At 38.6% G+C, this 19,190-nt stretch overlaps 1 protein-coding gene across 12 annotated transcripts in view; it reads right to left on the bottom strand.

The window, feature by feature from the left end:
• Positions 1–1,854: 1,854 nt before the first annotated feature.
• LOC114477637 (metastasis suppressor protein 1-like) overlaps positions 1,855–19,190 on the bottom strand; it is a 58,912-nt gene continuing 41,576 nt past the window's right edge. For 4 of the 12 annotated variants that reach the window (XM_028470066.1, XM_028470064.1, XM_028470071.1 and 1 more), the window contains 10 exons: positions 12,587–12,744; positions 11,661–11,768; positions 11,436–11,533; positions 10,352–10,616; positions 8,697–8,798; positions 7,767–8,018; positions 7,407–7,634; positions 6,541–6,700; positions 5,052–5,369; positions 1,855–4,043 (listed from right to left, as the gene is read on the bottom strand). In XM_028470066.1, the coding sequence (XP_028325867.1) occupies positions 3,592–4,043; positions 5,052–5,369; positions 6,541–6,700; positions 7,407–7,634; positions 7,767–8,018; positions 8,697–8,798; positions 10,352–10,616; positions 11,436–11,533; positions 11,661–11,768; positions 12,587–12,744 (2,141 nt within the window). In that variant the 3' untranslated portion in view covers positions 1,855–3,591. The remainder of the gene's footprint in view (positions 4,044–5,051; positions 5,370–6,540; positions 6,701–7,406; positions 7,635–7,766; positions 8,019–8,696; positions 8,799–10,351; positions 10,617–11,435; positions 11,534–11,660; positions 11,769–12,586; positions 12,745–19,190) is intronic. The other 8 variants (XM_028470072.1, XM_028470069.1, XM_028470065.1 and 5 more) reach the window with 4 other exon arrangements.

The following is a 19,190-nucleotide window of genomic DNA, read 5'->3' on the forward strand; positions in this document are numbered from 1 at the left end:
AGTGTCAACATACCAATGTAAACCAGTAAGTATCTCCAATAGTGCTTTATGTAAACAAAACATAGGGTCTTTCTTACCAGTGACACCATTATAGTGAAATATTCCACTAAACAATATAGTGGTTCCTTCAACAAACAGTGACAACATTTCTGTGAAGACTTACCTGCACATTTTAGTGAAAAATCAGAAAAGGTTTTGAAAAAAAAATAAATAAATTTGATGCCTAAAATATTGCGATATATCGCCATATCCAGATCCCGTCACATTCCTAGTTTAACTTAAACACTTGGATAGGATAAATAAAAAATGAAGCCCAGTCATCCGAGAGGAGCTCAAAGTAGAGCCGTTGCTTCTCCGCATTGAGAAGTGTATCATGTACTGCGATTGTACCCGTGCTGGAATTGCCATGCGCAACTTGTCATACTGAGAATACAATATGTTAATATTGTGCATTAAGAAGTGTAATGATGTATTTTAAATATTTCAAATATGCTGCTAATTTTTTATGAATACAACAGCTTATTATTGTAAAGTACGTTCTTATTAATCAGCATCTGTTTTGAATTGGACATTATTACATTAAGTTAACTGTTATTTATTACAATGTATATTATAATCCTGTTTTTTGGAAAATAAATTATTCCTTTTCGTATTGAGTTATATCATAATCATGTTTTTAGTTAGGAAAAAGCACAGCGGAAGTAGCAAAAATTCATTTTCCAATAACATTAACTTTGAAACTGAATGAACAATCTCAGCACAGCAGAAGTGGCAAACATTAATTTTCCTGGCCTGGGAACACATCTGGATTCCCTGGGAAGAGCTGAGAAAGTGAAATGAAAGTCTGGGTCTTGCTGCTAAGGATGGTGCCCCCGTGACTCCACCATGAATAGGAGGCAGAAAATGGACGGATGAAAATAAAAAATGCATTAGACCCTGAAGAATAACCTCAAAATCCAATAAAAACAAATTATATTACAGAAGAAAATGACAGTTCAAGTTAACTTCAGTCATTTTTAAATTTTTTTTACCTGCTGAATAGAAGGGCAGGGATGGACTGCTTGTATCGGAGCTTTTAGATGAGGCCAATATATATATATATATTTTTTTTTTGCTGATATCGTAAATAAAATATTGTCTTTAATATGATACACTGCATAAACTAAGCATATGGGTGTTCATTGGGAGATTCTGTTATTATTAATTCCAAAGGTGTTCTGGTCTGGATTCCATAAACCAGTCCAGTTAATCCACACTAAATTCACTCATCAATATTGGATCATGAAACAGTTCAATAAATCTTGGTGTGGGGATGGTGAAGCTGTAAAGGAAAAAATGAAGAAGCTAAAGTTACCAAACACATAAAGCAACTATATTATAGATCACTAAACTTTTCAGTCATTTGGAAAAATGTCAAGAGCTGCACATGAAATAAAACAAACACACGTTCACTCGATGCAAAATGTATGTTTATTTTATTTTTTTTATTATGCCGCTAAAGCTGTCACAAGACAAAAATAAACAACTTTTGCCTCCTGAAAAAACACTGCATCACAGGCTGTTCTATACAGGGACTAACGGAGAGCTCAACTCTCTTTCAAGGGAAACAGAAGCTACAAACTTAACTAGCAAAACAGACTCAACAGTCATTTTAAAATTTTCACAAACTATAAACCTCTTATTCATATAGGATATACTGACATTTGGCAATATATAATATATATTTATGGTAGAAATTTAAATATGGGTAAATACAAGTTCAAAAAACGCACAAACGGATGAATGGATGCAAAACAAAAACCATGTACAATTGATTTTAACCATCCATAGGGTCATTACAAAAAAGCTTGCATGTTGTCATGTTTTTTTTTTTTTTTCAGTATTCGTTAATTCAAATTTGTTCCAACTGAACTAAAACAGAAGTATGTGCAGCCGTGCCTAATGCACGACTCCTAATACTGATGAGGATCAAAGCCCAACCTTGTTTTAACAAATTAATCTCAGCGCACTTTAATATCAACACATGAACTGTTAAAAAACTAAATAGTACGTGTGAAATGTGAGACTTCAGAGAGTAACTGAAGACAGATTGTAAATATTCGACCAAACAGACTTACAGATTTGTATATTATCAAATAATAAAGACGAAACCTTTGACATTTTCTACAAGATATAAAAATAGAGACAGGTGGATTAAAAAAAAAAAAAAGCATGTGAATGAGTGAAAAATAAAATAAATTACAACTTTTGTGAATCCATGAACTTATCAATACACAGAGAAGTCATATTTACAGTTTAATGTGTGCCGGAGTATTTTATGGTCTCGCAGTGGTTAAACAAATTTATTACATACAGTAATTAACCTGTTATCCTAGTTGAACACCATCAGTAAATACGATTATATCTGCCCAGATTTAACTAAAAATAAACTTGTAAAATCTAAATTCTATGAACATTTGTTAAATTATGCAGTCGATCTGTTATTTCAGACACAAATCAAAAGCCGGTTAGCCTTTGTGTAGCATGCATTTAAACCAAAAATACAACAAAGATACAAACACATGTGGCAGCAATGATCACTGCTTTATCAAAATTATTTCACTTTAGCTTCTAGAAAATATCTAAAAATGCATAAATCGGATTAGCTGCAGCCATCTTAGTGCTTCTTATAAATGATGCTAAGATAAATCAACATGCAGCAAACGATACAAATCCAAACAAAGAAAGGGCTCAAACATTAAGACGACATGTTGTGTTTAGGGATGAAAAACTGAAGGATTTTTGTCACAGTGGAGACACGAGGAGGAGAAAATGTGTGCAAAGTCATTTACAAACTATAGGAAAACACAACATAAAGGAGACAAATAATATAGTGTCTCAAAGTCACATGTGACGCCGCAGCTGCGTGGATGACGCTTTGACACAAAGTTTGTTTTTTCTTCTTGTCGCTAACTGTGTTGGTCCCTCTCTGGCAGATGGATGTTGTGTGGGCTGATGAATAATGTGATTTAGTCCTGAAAGTGAAAGAGCTGCTCTGTCTGTTGAAGGAAGTCATCCCAGTGCAGGAGTTGGTGAACAACAGTGAAGTCAAAGTTCCTTCCATAGAGCTCCCAGTACTTTAGCATTAGCATTAGCACATAGTCACAGGCAGGCAGGCAGTCAGAATGCAGAATAATCCTGTGGTGCGTAAATGCTCTCCTGAGTGATCCTTTCACATTCACAAAGGTTTTGTGTATATTAAGTGCTGCTTTGTCCTTTTAAGTCATTAATCAACACGGGCACAAATGTCTGCTTGACACTCATCTGACACAGGTGAGCCTGAATCTAGTTTTATATAATAAAATAGGAAAACTTTTCTGCATTTTTCACGCAATTGCCAAGTGAATCACATAGTGGCTTGTGATCATTCCTTCAGGTTATTTATATCTGAGGAATTTGTGAGACAATATGCATATTAAATTATATTTTTTCTAACGCCACTAATTATATGCCGTGCTTTGTTTTGTTTGTGTTAAAGATAAAAAATGTCATGTTCCTAAAGCTAAATTAGTGAATGCACACTGTAGTGGAAGGACGTTCCCACTTCAGGAATCAGGCGATGAGTGGCGCCGAGCGATCGTTAGTGACGGTGCTCTTCAGCTTGACCCCCTTGCGGATGGCTACAAGCATATTACCTTCTTCCTGTTCACTGACCTCCTCCTCCTCTTCCTCTCCCTGCAGCCGCTGCTTGACGTGCTGGTTGGACAGAGGAACAGTGGGAGGGTTGGTTGAAGCCTGTCCGCTCCAGGACATCACAGGTAGCGGGACGCTGTCCTCTAGTCCTGTGAACCGTTCGTCTCCGCCTGCGGTCCCGTTAAGGCTCCTGCAGCCGTTCACTGCAGTGGACGAGTCGGGCACAGTGGGGATCTTCACTGGTATTACAGGAGTACGGATAGGGATGGGACCAGTACCACCTACAGAGCCTGCGCGGCGAGCAGAGGGTTTGGAAGAGGGGGTGCGACGGATTGTGGCAACTCCGGGGGTGATGATAAGTGGTCCGTGACCTAAGAGATATAAAAGAAACGGAAATTTGAATTATTGTGTGAATTTCTGTTAATCCCATCACACACGGCACAATAACAACTAACAAAACATGTACTTATTCTCCTTTTGTTACAAATAAGTGTACATGGATCGTATATATTATTTTGAAAATCTTTAATAGTTTTCTCTGTTGGCGTTCCGTTTTTTGTTCCTTTTTGTTTTTCTTTCTTGTTTCTGCAATCAAACAAACAAATAAAAGAAATCAAATTAAATGAATGAGAGATTTTTAAATTTTTTGAAACTGATCCAGAATCAGTATATTGATCCGAATCCCCTCCAAAATGTAATGTTAGCATCAATGGCGTGAGGCCCGAGGGCCACATGTGGCCCTCGTTCTAATCTTGTGCGGCTCTCAAAGGAAAATTGTAATTCATGAAGATGGAAGGTATATAAAGCCCAACATAACACACAAAACTCCAGAAACACGGAAAATGACAGTAAAATGAACAAAATGTCAACAAAAGTAAACAAAATGATAACAAAGACACACTAAACAACCACTTAAACACCACTCAAAATGACTACAAAAACAAAAACATACACAAAAGGACTTTAAAGACACACAAAATACCAACGACATTGCACAAAAAGACAATAACATAAAAAATATAACAATAACACACATGACTCGAAAAACACAAAAAGGCAACAAAAAAAAAAATCAACATATTGAGAAAATGAACTAAAAAAAACACCAAGAAAACCCACACAAAAGGACCACAGAGAAAAAACCCTTTGTTGTTTCCTGTGTTTATGCTCTGATAAGTCATTATACTAAATGCTATCATAAATGTTCATAATTTGGCCCTCGGGTCAGACAATCACATTTCTGTGGGCCCTGCTCTGATAGAAGTTTCCCATCTCTGGCGTAAGGTCAACTTATTGGTACAATTTGGTCAAAATCCATGAAGTTCTCTTGACATAATCCTGCTAACAGACAAACAAACAAATAGCAGTAAAAAGTCTACCTTTATAAGAGCGATGCAGTTCACCTGGAAGGGTGGGGTTATATGGCGTGGCAGGTGTAGAGGGGTTATAATAAGCTCCTGTTGGGCTGGGAGTGGTGGGATAGGGAGCGGTAGAATGGTAGACTCCCTGTCCAGCGTAGGGAGGCTGTGTGCTGGGCAGGCCGGCTGTAGAGGCCGGACGTTTAGTCTGGAACATGCGTCTGTAGGACTGACTGATGTCACTGTTCCTGGGGATGGTGGAGGACTTATCAAAGTCAGGCTGCTGCTGCTGATCAGGATCTTGGTCTCCAGCCATAGAAAAGTAGTCATAATCAGAAACTAAACGGCACAAACACACACAGAGAAAGAGAGTCTGACTCAACAGGATTGTGGTAGTGAAATATATTCAATCAAACTGGTAAGATCAGGGGTGTCAAACTCATTTTAGTTCAGTGGCCAAATACGGACCAGTTTGAGCTTAAGTAGGAAAAAGAGCAAATTCAACAGTAATGTGCCCTGGTTTGCACTTCCACATATAAATTATACTGTATATGAATAATAAAGTATGGGAGTATATCAGTCCCTGCGGGATCTTCACTTAAATTTCCCGGAATTTGAGGAAACTTCATGGCACAATTTGAGGAAAATTTGCCATATTTTGGAAAAAAATCTGAGAATTTCAGATTAAAAAGACTAGAACTGGAAACTGAGCTCTGCAAATATAGTGGGTTTTATTACATTTTTTGTATTTGATGGGGTTGAGAAATCTACATCTGAATTAATCTGTAACTTTCAAAACATTTAATGTTTTTTCCAATCATTTTTACTTTTTTGGAGCAAGTACCCCTTTTCTCTTACTTCTAAATCCAAGTACCCACTTTGTCCGACTACAAGATTTTGCTCAGTTTTCTATAAAAAAACAAAACAAATATAGAGCATAATGATGGAATGAATGTGTGATAACACACATTGTAAATAAGTAGAATGAAACAGTATTTAGAGCCTCCTGAATGGATGCATTTTTATAGTTTTGGTCATCCTTCAAGACTGAACCTTGTATTTTCAGTTCATGTTCTAATCATTTTCATCATTATTATTATGATGATCATTTTAATTAAACTGGGCTTTAAGCCTTTATTCATCGTGTATATATGTTGTTACACATATATATTGAAATTTGTCCATTGCAATTTAACCCATCCCTGGGGAGCAGTCGGCAGCCATTTTGCGGCGCCTGGGGAGCTGTTCGGGGTTACGGCACTTGCTCAACATCCCACAGTGATGGCCCAGGTGAGGCTTGAACCGGGAACCCTCTGATTACAAGGCCAGCATCCTTAACCACCAACATAAAACCTTATATTTTGAATGCTTTTGTTTATTAATTTTCCACTTTCTCTCAAGTACCCCCTGTAGCGCCATTGCGGACCCTTATTTGACAAAATACTGTTCTAAAGGGCCAAATTTGGGCCTTAACATATGTGGGCTAGTTGTGTTGTTTTGCACTGCGTACCTTGAGATGGTATAGTGTCTTCGGAGCAGCAGGGTGTGTTGGTCTGCGTGCTGTAGCCACTGGAGCACTGGATGGAGTCTCTACTAGACCTCTGTGTGTCCAGCTCCAGTCCTCTGGTTAAGACCAGAGCCAGTTCATCATGTGCTTCCATCTCACCACACTGAAGGAAAACAGAACCAGTGTCACCCAATGGAGAGAAAAAAAAACATTTGGTTTCAGAGTCAGGTTGTCTGTGTGCATACAGCCCGGTTCAAAAATATTTAAGTCATTAGGTATAGAATCCATTAAAGCCATTAAAGAGGAACATTAGTTGTGGGAGGCTACCGATAACATCTAAATGCATATGAGAAGTTGAATGTGAGGTTGGAGTAATTCTAGTATTACAGATTGTATTACGTAAGCCTTGTGAAGTCTTGGTTCAAAAAAAATGCATTACTGAACTTTAGCTCAAGCAAATTACTGCAGGTCTAAAGCAAATCGTTGGCTGATGAAAAGCGTATATATGTGAGCAAAGAAAAAAAGTTGGAAATCAAAGGCATTTAATGACATGAGGAAATAATAAACTGAGATTAAAGATAATCATACAGTATGTGATTTATGAGGACCACACATTTGTACAAGGTCACAGTAAAACTCAAAGTATTTAGTGTAAACAATACCAGTCCATAAATTGGCCCAGAGTCTAAAAAGAGAGATACAACAGACGTAAAAAGAAGAATAAACAGACAGGTCAGTTAAAGAGAGGATGAAGCCTGGATTAAAACAAACGTTTCATAACAGGAAGAAAAACTAGGTGAGTTTGAGTTTTTCTTTCACTATGTTAATTGCTGCTGTACACAAGTGCTGAGTCAGCAGCTAAAACTGACCTTGAAGGGGGCAGCTGCAGCCAGGCTCATCTCGTCCATTAATGCTGCGTGGCTGTGGGACGGTGAAGCAGCTGGTGCTGAGCATGAGACTAAAGTCTGGCCTGAGAGAGGCCCGCTGTCATTGGTCATGAGCCAATGACTGTCCAACATGGCAGGAGTGTCCTTGTCTTTTTTCCTCCTCAGAGTGTTGACCATGGGCTGGTCATAGGGTCCTGGCTTTGCCCAGTCCTGGAAACACATTAGGAACAATTCAATGCAAAGCAAACCTATTTAAAAATAAAATAAAATCTGTCTTTTTCTGATTGTTGTTGCATCTGCCTGTGCCACATAGAACAACCCTTTATGTTGACATGAACAAACCTTCCAGCTGGGGACTTGTGATGAAGGCAACATGGGAGAGCCCATAGTGCAGTAGTGAGGATAGTCGGGCAGCAGGGCTGAGGTGGGGCGGGACCATGAGCGGGTGGGGCAGGAGGTGGCGGTGGAAGATGATGATGATGAGGGTGAAGAGTAGAAGGGAAAGGCCGTGCCTGACACTGAGCCCTGACTACCCCCATTGGTATGCAGGTAGGGGGATGTAGCGGGGCTATAACTGTCGAAACCATTGGACAACTGGTTGCATGCAGGATGGGAGGGTGGACGTGATGAAAAACGACAAAAAACAAGCAAACAGGATGGAAAAAAATGATTAAAATGAACATATATATATATATATATATACATATATATTAAAAATGGTAACACTTTACTTGAAGTTTTATACATAAGGCTGACATTCCGCAGTCATTATTATGACATGACACCTGTCATTAGCATGAATAAGGTGTCATGAAGGCTGTCAATAAGTGTTGTTTGTTATCCCAACACTACCTAACCCCACTAGATCCCTCCACCTGACCCAAAAAATGCCAACATAGCTCCAAAGGTGTCATAATTTAGCAAACAACACTTAATCACAGCCTCCCTGACACCATATTCATGCTAATGACAGATAATGACAGCATAATGTCAGCCTTATGTAAACAAATTCAAGTAAAATGTTACCTAAAAAACATATCACATCAGGTAAAACCAAATAACAAAAAAAATTAACAAAATGTACAATGATCCCATCAACTTAAAACAATTAAACCAGGCCGACAAACAATAAATGAAAACTGAAGAGAAGTTTGAACATGCAGAAAAGTTTGGTTTCTGCACTTGTTTTAGTTGATGCCTAATCTTCTGAAAATCACTAGTTTTCTTTTCTTAGGCTGAAAAGTCAGAGTGGACATGTAAATTTCTTTTCACCTTGTCATCAGAGTGCTGTGATGTAGTCGCAGGCGAGGAGCTGCAATCACTGTGAAACTGTCTATTCTCCGACACCTCAGAGCAGCTGGAAGCGTGAGAAGGCTGGAAAACGCAGTGGTGCAGTGAGCAGGGGGTGAGACAGGAGCGGAGGAACATAAGAAGAGATTAGAGTGAAATGAAGCCCGCAAGAAATTCAAAATCATGCGTGTCAGCAGCAGCAGGTAGAACAGAACAGATGTAGTTTGTTAGACACTGGATGCAACATTTCTCTATAGTTAGTTACATGTTCAGTTAGGTGAACAGAGTTAGGTGCTGAGTCATTGTACAGTAAATACAGCACTCAGAACATGACCCTCCCCTGACTTGATACAAAAGTCAGGCCTTACTTCTGCTTTTTCTGATGGGTCAACTTACCAACTTACATGTGAAAATGCTTATTTTCTGTATTTTCTTAGGACGTTTGAAACTTAATCGCAGAGGTGTAAAAAGTAGTGATATATCCTATTCAAGTAGAAGTACTGTTACTTGATTTGAAATTGTACTTAATTACAAGTACAAGTAAGTAATACATAAACTACTCAAGTACAAGTAAAAAGTAGCTCAATTAAATAGTACTCAAAGTAAAAGTTACTAGTTACTTTCACCCCAGTAATGGTTGGGTGTAGAAACGTAATTAATTACTTTACTTATTTTAAAACATTAAGTACAAGTAAAACTTAATTACAGTAACGTGAGTATTTGTAATCTATTACTTTCACCTCTGCTTAATGGATGATGTGTAACTGGTGTTTAATCATATGTTACATCAATGATGGTACATATAGAATATATTGGGTTAATTAATAAATAACACATAGTTAGCATGACGTGTAAAAGAAATGCTTGGTGCCCACAGGAGGAGATTAAAGACCAGGGTCAGCTGCAGATCAGTATCCCTTATGTGTAGATTAAAAATAGATGGAAATGAAATAAATCCATAAGTGTAAGTGGCGGTGAGGATACGATCCGTATCTAACTGCAGTTACTGAAACTACATCAGGAATGTGGACTGGTTCCCAGGACTGGGCTGTAAAAATGGACCAGGAATGACTTGCCAAACCACCCTCGGAGCATCATAAAAACTTGGAGCCTAACTATACTATTGCGTCTTGGCTGGGGAAGCTTTGGCTCCTGGCATGCTACCACCACTACAACCAGTGCAGTAATTCATGGGCTGGATTTCAAACCACAAAGTGCACTGGGACAATCCCCCGGACTACCTTGGGGGATAATTATCCAAATCTGCTCAAACCAATAGAGTGAGACCTGTTGATGGAGACGTGTTCTTTGTGGCTTGAAAATGTCACCTTTGGTAATGAAGCTCTTCTCTTACATGAAAGTCTTTAATCAAACTAACAAAGAAGCGTATAGAGTCAGGCGTCTGAAACGAGCCCAACCACAGTCTGTCACTGTGGTCGACTTCCTAATAGCAGGATGTGGCTGACCTGTTCTGCCCTGGGCTGGAAATGCAGACTAATTTCCTGTACACATGTATGCAATAATAACAGTGGAGCAATGAGCTCACCATGATCACACATATTCACCACTGACAGCTAGCTGCTTTCCTCAGCGGCTGAAAAGATGAACGAATTGTCGTCTGACGAACAGTCTCTTACCTTGGTTTCAGCCTGCAGAGGCGAGGACGATTTGGACGATACATGTTGTTCATGTGACGAAGAAATGAAGCCCGAGTCGTGGGAGGAGATGCTGGAGAGCCTGACCGGCGCCGGCTGGGGTAGCGTGGAGCTGCGGTATCGATGGCGGGGATGGTGGTGGTGGAAGAGGTGGTGTGAGGAAGAGGAGGAAGAAGAGGAGGAAGGAGAATGAGAGTGAGAGCCACTGGATCCTCTGGAGTCACTACTGTTAACGCTGTTCAGACTACTGGGGAAGTATACGGAGCGGGGTGTGAGGGGCGGGCCAGAGGGAGGCGGAGTTTGGCAGAGACAGGTAAAGTAAAGAAGATAAAGTGCACCCATAGACATGGATTTAGGAGGGGGGAGGTAAGGAGTGAAGCCAAGAGGTTGAGGGTGGATGTGGAGGAAACAGGGTGGGAAACAAATTAAAAATGACACCAAGAGGCAGCAGGCAGTGATTTAAGCCAATCAACAAAACAACGAGATAAACAAATAAACGCATGACGTTACAGTGACAATGAATACACGCAGGAAAATCCAAGGATTTTAAGGCTCAAAACACTCAAGAAAACAGCATAACATGAATTAATGAGTAAGCACAAAATATTTATACAAATAATTTATAAAAAAGGGCTGCAGCTCACTTAAACTGCTAGTTGCAAAATGCAGAGATAATCAATAAAAAAATTGCATGTATTACATAAAGTTTAATTAAAACATTAACTGCACAGTTTTCTGCCTTAAGGTCTAGAATTTTTGCCAACAAACAAAAAAATAACTTTGATTTTTGAATTTCTGAAAGAAAGAATAATACCATTCTTTATTTCAGAAAAAAAAAACACATTTATTGACCACTAGTGGGCAGCATTGAGTTAAGCGACAGTTTTTCTCTTCTTCATCACCTGTTTCCACTCACCGAAGATGGATTTTAGGCGAACTGATACCTTTAGAAAAATGTCTTACTTCTAGACCAATGCTTAATGCAGGCCCGCCTTCTCTTACTGAAATTGCTACATGTCTACGAAAAAGAGGAGGCACCTGTATGTTATTGACTGAATAAACCAACCTGCACATGCTTGACTTCCTGGACATTGTGGTGCTGGGGGATGATGGCGGTGTTTGATAGGACCAACCATAATCTGAGCCCTTTAGATCTAAAATCACCTGAGAAAAAAAACAGAAGAATGTGCTCTTCAAAAAAAGATATCAATGAGCAAATGTGAATAAACAGTAACACAATCAGTGGGTTTATTATCCTGTGAGTTCTACTTTACTGTACTTCACTCCTCACCTGTTCACTTGCAGGGGGCAGCTTGTGTGGATCAGATGTTAAAGCCTTGAGATCATCAGAAATAGCTTGGAGATGGGTAACCTCTCCCAGCATAGAAATCTCCTCATCCTGGAAGATTTAAAGTCACACAGAAGGATTATATTTGAATAGTGTGTGATGAGAGGCAAAAATCCATCATATAATAATCAGCTTCCCAATACACTGTGGGTTCCCCCTTCTGCTTTGGAGATGTTCTGATGTCAAACGGGCTCAAATCATCACTCAAATTGCCCGACAACAGAACCAGGTAGGTTTTCTATTTTTTTGGTCAGAAGAGAGGATGTCCTCACTACAGGACATCAAACAAGTCAGCTTCTTTATGAGTAAAATAAATAAATATGTGTATAAACAATGATAGTAGGGCTGGGCGGTATATCGGTTCATACCAAATACCAATATATATTTTTGTTATACGAATTTTCAATATACTGCCGTATCTGTGTATTTGATAACAACTTTCGACGCTGCGCCGCGTTTCAGACCGGACCCTTGTAAATCATACGTGTAAATGGATAAGAAAATCACAACTGAAAGCGCTGAAGCTGCATGTGAGCGTGTGCCTACGTTCGCATGCCTCTGCTACATGAGGACAACACTCACGGACACGGAGGTACGGTTAGCTTAGCATGTCGGCAGTAATACACAAAAAAACGAGCAAAGGATAAATAAATGAATCCTGATTGAGCTGCAAACAAAACGCTACCTTATTCACCATAAGAATCCACCACACCACTGAGTATGCAGCATTTAATGCAGATTAGAATTTTGAAAAATACCATGATATACATTTTTAGTCATACCGCCCAGCCCTAAATGATAGCTTGGAAGGCTTCAATCAAATAAGTGGTAAGTAAATGCATTATTGGATGCATCCATTGGACTCTCACCACTACAGGTCGCAGCACGGCCACAAACCAGCAGAACCTCTGTCTCTCCTCTATCAGCGCCTTCCTCAGAGCCTGCTTCTCCGTCTCTTCCAGCAGGATGTATTTATCACTGACGTCCTGCATGGCACTGTCCAGCTGGGGTTGGATAACACCGCGGCCTGTCAAAAGACAAGGGACTCAAACTTAATGATCAGCCTGTTGTGTTCAACAAGGAAACAAAAAAAATCAATTACATTTCAAAGTGAGCTTTATTATAGCCTTTGATAAAGAAAGTCAATAACATTTGTCCCTACGCCTCAACAAGAGAAATGTGGACTGATAATAAATGTTCTGCCCAGTCTACTGTCGTTTCATGGCCCAGACTAAAAACAATTACATTATGTTGAGAAGTTTCCAAACATTACTTAGAGGAGTGTTTGGACCTCTGTATTAGTACAATAGGACGGTCTCTAGAGCCCAGCAACGTGGTCACTTTACAGTTTCCATTGTTGTTCTTGTAAACAATGCTAGTGAAAATGTTACATTTGAATATTCAAACTTCTTTATGCTAACCTCATTGGTTTTTTATGGAATGTATGTGTTACCTTAGACAACTTCACAATTGGCCATGTTTACACGAGAGCTTTAATTCCCCTTTAATTCAAATTAAAAGTTGAATCCTCTTTAAACAGCCCTTGTAAACACTTAATTCCAAATGAAAATGGTAATTCCGAATTAAAATTAAATCCGAATTAGGTGGCTGGTTTATTCCAATTTTAATTCCGAATTAAATAATTCCTTGATTTTGTGAATGTTTATTTCCGCTTTAAATGAATTCCGGTCATTCTGTCGGTGACGCGCGGTAATGACATAATCCAAGATGGCCGCCCGGACTCAAGCCAAGACTAATTATTTAATAAAAGTCTTAGAAGACATGGATATAATGAAAAGAGTAGATGGATGGAAGCATAAACATGGGGAGATTCACATGGACATATTACACACCGAATAAACCTGTTTTCCATGTAAACCTCAACTCAGAATTACTACTGTTATTTTCATGTAAACACGAAGCAGAACACTTTCATTCCGAATAATTTAATTGGGAATAATTAATTCAGAATTAAAAAAACATCATGTAACCATGGCCAATATCACATCCTTTCAGTTTGTTTGTCCTTTTACCATATAAACAGCACTTTAATCATTATGAAGGACAGCCAAAAGTTAAAATCCTCGCTACTCTTGTGTTCCTATAAAGGGTAAGGTGCGACTCTGCTTGTGTCTGCTTCTCTCATGATAATGAAAACAAGCTCTCTCTCACCATCTGCTACTTCTAAGGTCATTTAATATGCAAATGTAAATCTAAGAAAGTGTGTGGACAGTTAAAGTCCAAAGGTTGAGGGCTGTTGGTTGTATGTCGCTGTCTGAGTCTGAATCCAACCCCAGCTGTCAGTGTCTAGGGATGCAGAGCCGGCGACTTCACGAGGTGACAAACACAGGCCCTCTGAGCCACTATCTGCCCACTCAAGCTACACAAGGACACACTCACATACACTTTAAACGTCGATACATCAAGGTTAGAGACACAGTGTCCCAACTCTGTGGTGTCTTTGTCTTCTTGCATTTCAGGACCACAATAACAAAGTGACATCTCTTTATTTACTTTTAACGTGACATCCCTAACATTACGCAAAGCATTAGAATAGAAGAACAGATCAAGTTACACTAGCAAAGTACCTCCACTTACTGTATACAGTAAAACAAAAGAATGAGCCAGTCATTGCTTGCTCTGTTTCTTAGTTTATGACAACACCCAAATACCTGTTTTATGGAATTTCCACTCACCTCTTCCTCTGTTCACAGCCACCACCATTATTCCTAAACCACACACTGGTCACCAAACTGGCTTGACAACACAACAATAAACACAATATACACAACCACAATTTCACATCGCATCACTTAAAACTATTCCTCACCCATTCCATATCCTATCTTGTATCCCTCTTCCCTGCTAACTTCCCCACCCCCCTCCAACCCCTCACCTTGGTGTAACACTGCCCTCTCTTTTTTACATCCTCCCTTTAATAAAGTATTTCTTACCCTTCCCTAGGGAGGGCTGGTGACGGTCACAATTATGCAATGAAATAAATAAATTTATTTAATTGCAATAATAAAATATGCATTGCTGTCAAAAGATTGCACTTCTTGTAGTGTTAACCTTCGAAAGCATGTGCAGACAAGGTAAAAAAAAAAAAAAAAAAAAAAAAAAAAAAAAAAAAAGTTTATGACAACACAATCAAGTTGAAACACACCAATCCTTATCTACGAGAGCAATCAAACCTTTTCATACTCGGGCGTATGAGTAAACTTTGAGTGATTAGTGTCCCTAAAAGGTCCTTTTAAGTTGCCACTGAAATCAGTTGTATAATTATTTGCTTTATATTGTAAAAAATAAAATTTAAATCCAATTACTACAGCGTTTTGTTTTAAAAATGCTTGGCACATTTTGTAGAAATGTTTGCCTAAATATTAAACTAAACAATAAACTTAACCATAATAAAATTGATAATAATAATAATAATAGTATTTATAATTTTTTTTAAAAGTAGTCACAACAAAGAAAAAAAGCACAACAGCCAAGGGCACAGTGGACCACACATTCAAATCTGGGTAGTTTCATCAATGAAAGCCAGTAGAGTCTTTGAGAGAATCTACTTTAAAGAGTAACCAAACCCCAAGGATTAGGCTGACGAGTGTAAAAGTGCCTTGATTGTAGGCGGGGCTCCTGAAGCAGTTAGGACGCGCCCAGTCTATACTATATCATCTCCAAAGAACAAGCTATGCTATGCTAACTACCTACTCAATACTCACTATACCTTTCTATTCACAATTCTCTCAATCCAACCTAATCTCCACAGATTGCAGAGTCCATATGTGCTAGTTTTCATAGGAGGGGCGGGGCTAACAGTGGTGGTTCATGATGCAAGAAGCCACCAAAATGTCACAAACCACTATCCCCAGTCAATAGCAAAATTCCGATTGTAATTGCTGGGTTTCAACCAATAGAGGGCAGTCACTCTTATACTGTATCTTTACAACAAAATACTTTAATGCAATTACTAAGACTAAATTGTCAAAAGTTCAGCTAAAGGATGAATTAACAACACAACTTTTTACCTAAATAGAACAATTGTTTATAGCAGAAACAAGTGGTTTTGGGGTTTAGTTACACTTTAATTTAAGAAATGTTTGTAATGTTTGAAAAAGGAAACATTTTTCAAGTTTAGAACTCAGCTGAAGTGAAACCTATGAGTGATGTCAATTCCTTTCTTCATCAAATTGCATTAAAAAGCTTTATACTGTTTTTCACAATTGCAACCAAACTGATTTCTTTAGAAAATAAGTAGATAAACCTTTGCATGAAGCTCAGAATTGGATCCTGAGTTTCCTAAAAGGAAAACACATCCTTCCTGTAGCTCTCATGAGAACAATGATGACCATAAAGGACCTCATATCATAACAGTCTCAATTGAGTCATACATACTGAAAAACTGGTTTAATATCTAACCAGAGGCTACAGGTTTAGTCTGATACCAATATTAAAGTGGCTGTAAATAGAGTAATTGCAGGTTTCCAGTCATGGGGACAAAAGACAGTGGAGACAATGGTATAAAGCCTTAAGCCCATGGTTAACAAAGGGGTTATTAGTGCTTAACTGAAAACATTTTGGTGTTACCACTTCACCTTCATCCTTGGTGTGTTTAGACTCCTACTGTGTGTGCTGTGCAAAAATCCTTTGGAATTACAAAGCTCTAATGCTTGTCCTTCCTATACTTTTTGTCTGTATTATATTTGCAATATTTGATTTGATTTTTTTCCTGGAGGTGTGCACTTGAATTTAATCCCTATTTAATTAACAGTGTACGTTTTCTTTTCTTCCTTTTCTATGTTTTAATGTTTCTTCTTTTCATTCAATAATCTGGAGCATCTGTAAAAAACAATTTCTCCCTGGGATAAATAAAGTATATCTGATTCTGATTTGGAGCCCAGAACACATTACACTTATTGAATATTTTCAATCACTAAACTGGATGCAAACATATTCATGCTTGCTCAATGGAATGTCAGTTTGTGATGCTGCCTTTCAGCTAAAAAGGTGCATTTCAGTCTGAACATGAAAGATAACAGTGTGAGCATAGCTGCCCGAGGTCATCTTCCCTGATAGCTGGATCCATAAAGCTAAATAAATACTGCACATAGATGATTGATTTCACAAGTTTCACAGCCATCAAAGTAATAGAAGTTGAGCTTCCAAGTGTATCACACTGGTTTGCAACATGGCAACACAGATCTTATTGTATTAGTCATGTATTCAATCACTAAATTCATGTTTATCTTTGAAATTGGATTATGTTTCCTCGATAAAGTGACTTTTTGGCTAATTCCTTCAGCCTCCCTTCAAACAGAGCAGCTGGAACGTCAAATGGGAGACATTCTTTGATGTGTGTCTGCATGTGCATGCATGCATGTGTGAAAGACACGTCGGGATATACCTGAATAACCTCATTATGTACAAAGTACGGCAGATGTTCAGCAGATTAGCACGAAACAATTGGTGCTGTTGTTATTAGCAACACTGAATCCCACAGACAGCTAAGGCAAAAACACATTATTGGTGACAACAAATAGAAAGCCCAAAGATCAAACAGATGTACTTTCCCTGCACACCGCAGTGGTTGAACAGACTCGTGGTCATTTGTGCACGAAAGTAAATGTACAGACAGCCTAATAAGATGAAACAGTCCAGCGCGTTCACACGGCTGATGATTACATTAGGATGCAGTCGCAGGCTGTTTCTCACGGTGGTCAGAAAAACATAATCACAAGACAGAAATCAAACAGTTAGTGACTCACAAATACAAGCAGACAGATGGTGATCTACTTCTGTAAGCAGATGGAGGTTAGTGGAACTGAATCTGTTGGTGTATTTAGGGTTTCTATAAATGTGTGTCAGTGAAAGCTGCTGGGTTGTTTATTAATCAGATAAAATCAAAGATCATTTACTCAAAAGAAAAAAAGATATAAAAAGGTTGAAATTGCCATACATTTTCCTCCCCGCTGTAAACTAAAAGAAAAACACATCCTTCCTGTAGCTCTCATGAGAACAATGATGACCATAAAGGACCTCATATCAAAACAGTCTCAATAGAGCCATACATACTGAAAAACTGGTTTAATATCTAACTAGAGGCTAGAGGTTTAGTCTGATACCAATATTAAAGTGGCTGTAAATAAAGTAATTGCAGGTTTCCAGTCATGGGGACAAAAGACAGTGGAGACAATGGTATAAAGCCTTAAGCCCATGGTTAACAAAGGGGTTATTAGTGCTTAACTGAAAACATTTTGGTGTTACCACTTCACCTTCATCCTTGGTGTGTTTAGACCTGTGGTTCCCAAACGGTGTGCCGCGGCACACTGGTGTGCCGTGAGGCAAGTCCAGGTGTGCCGTGGAGTTTTGTGACAACCATACTGTTGCGGTGATCTGCCTGAGTGCTCCGAACGCGTAACGCTGGGTCCATGTGTCACTCCAAGCGCATGCCGGCACGCGCTCATACTGCTCCGTGTGTACGCATGATTCTCCACGGTGCACCTCAACAGGTGAGCGCAATCGCACTGATGAGAAATAGACTTTGGCTGTGCGCAACAGAGCTGATAACACCTGAAACGTGCTCACAATACGCACGAGAAAAGGACTGAAACCAATTGAAGGCTACTGGTGATCTCATAATGACTGGGCTGTTAAAATGTGATCTCATCATTGTATAATTCATTTGCTCAATTCATTTGCTGTTAAGTTGTTCATATGAGAAGAGGAAAAGATTTTAAAATAACAAGGTTTTTCAGGAAATTTTGGATAAAATTTCCTGTTTTTATATCAGTCTTACAATGTTTTCTTGTGTTTCTTTGACAAAGAAGGACGACAGTGATTCGCCTCACACCATTTTTGTTCTAGTTTATTCCCGGTATTCCCTGTGATGTCACAATGACGTAAAAACACTTCGAAGCACCCATCCACATCCCATAATTCAATGAACAAAATTTTTCCAAAAGAGGAAAATCAATAAGCAGAGGAGCTCAAACCAAATTTTAGAGCTTTTTACAACATTTTATAAACAAATGATCTTCGTTTTATTGATCTGCAAGGCCTACTTTAAGTCTTTATCTAAGTAATTTTTTCTTTTTCAGTAGCTTTAAGATAGATATAATACATAGATCACCATAAGATTGTAAAAGAAACCATTACAAAACTTGACAAATATGAAATTGCTAAAATGTAAAAATGACAAAATTAGCTTACATTAGGGTCCCTGTATAAAGCTGACTGTTGAACAATGCACAAACATGTACGAACAACAACCCTAATAAATAATGCACAAACACTAATTTAGTTAACAGCTGCAATGTTAATTTTAGCTAGTTAACTTAGTGTCCTACAGTTTACAACATTACAAATTACTGGGATTTGTGTGTTTTTTACTGGGACTTGCAGAATTAAAGCCTGAAAGGGGCCCAGTTTGGATACCTCGGCACTCATCAAGGTTCTTTGTAATATTTTCAG

This window comes from Gouania willdenowi, chromosome 16 (genome assembly GCF_900634775.1).
Source record: "Gouania willdenowi chromosome 16, fGouWil2.1, whole genome shotgun sequence".
Classification (NCBI taxonomy): Eukaryota; Metazoa; Chordata; class Actinopteri; order Blenniiformes; family Gobiesocidae; genus Gouania; species Gouania willdenowi.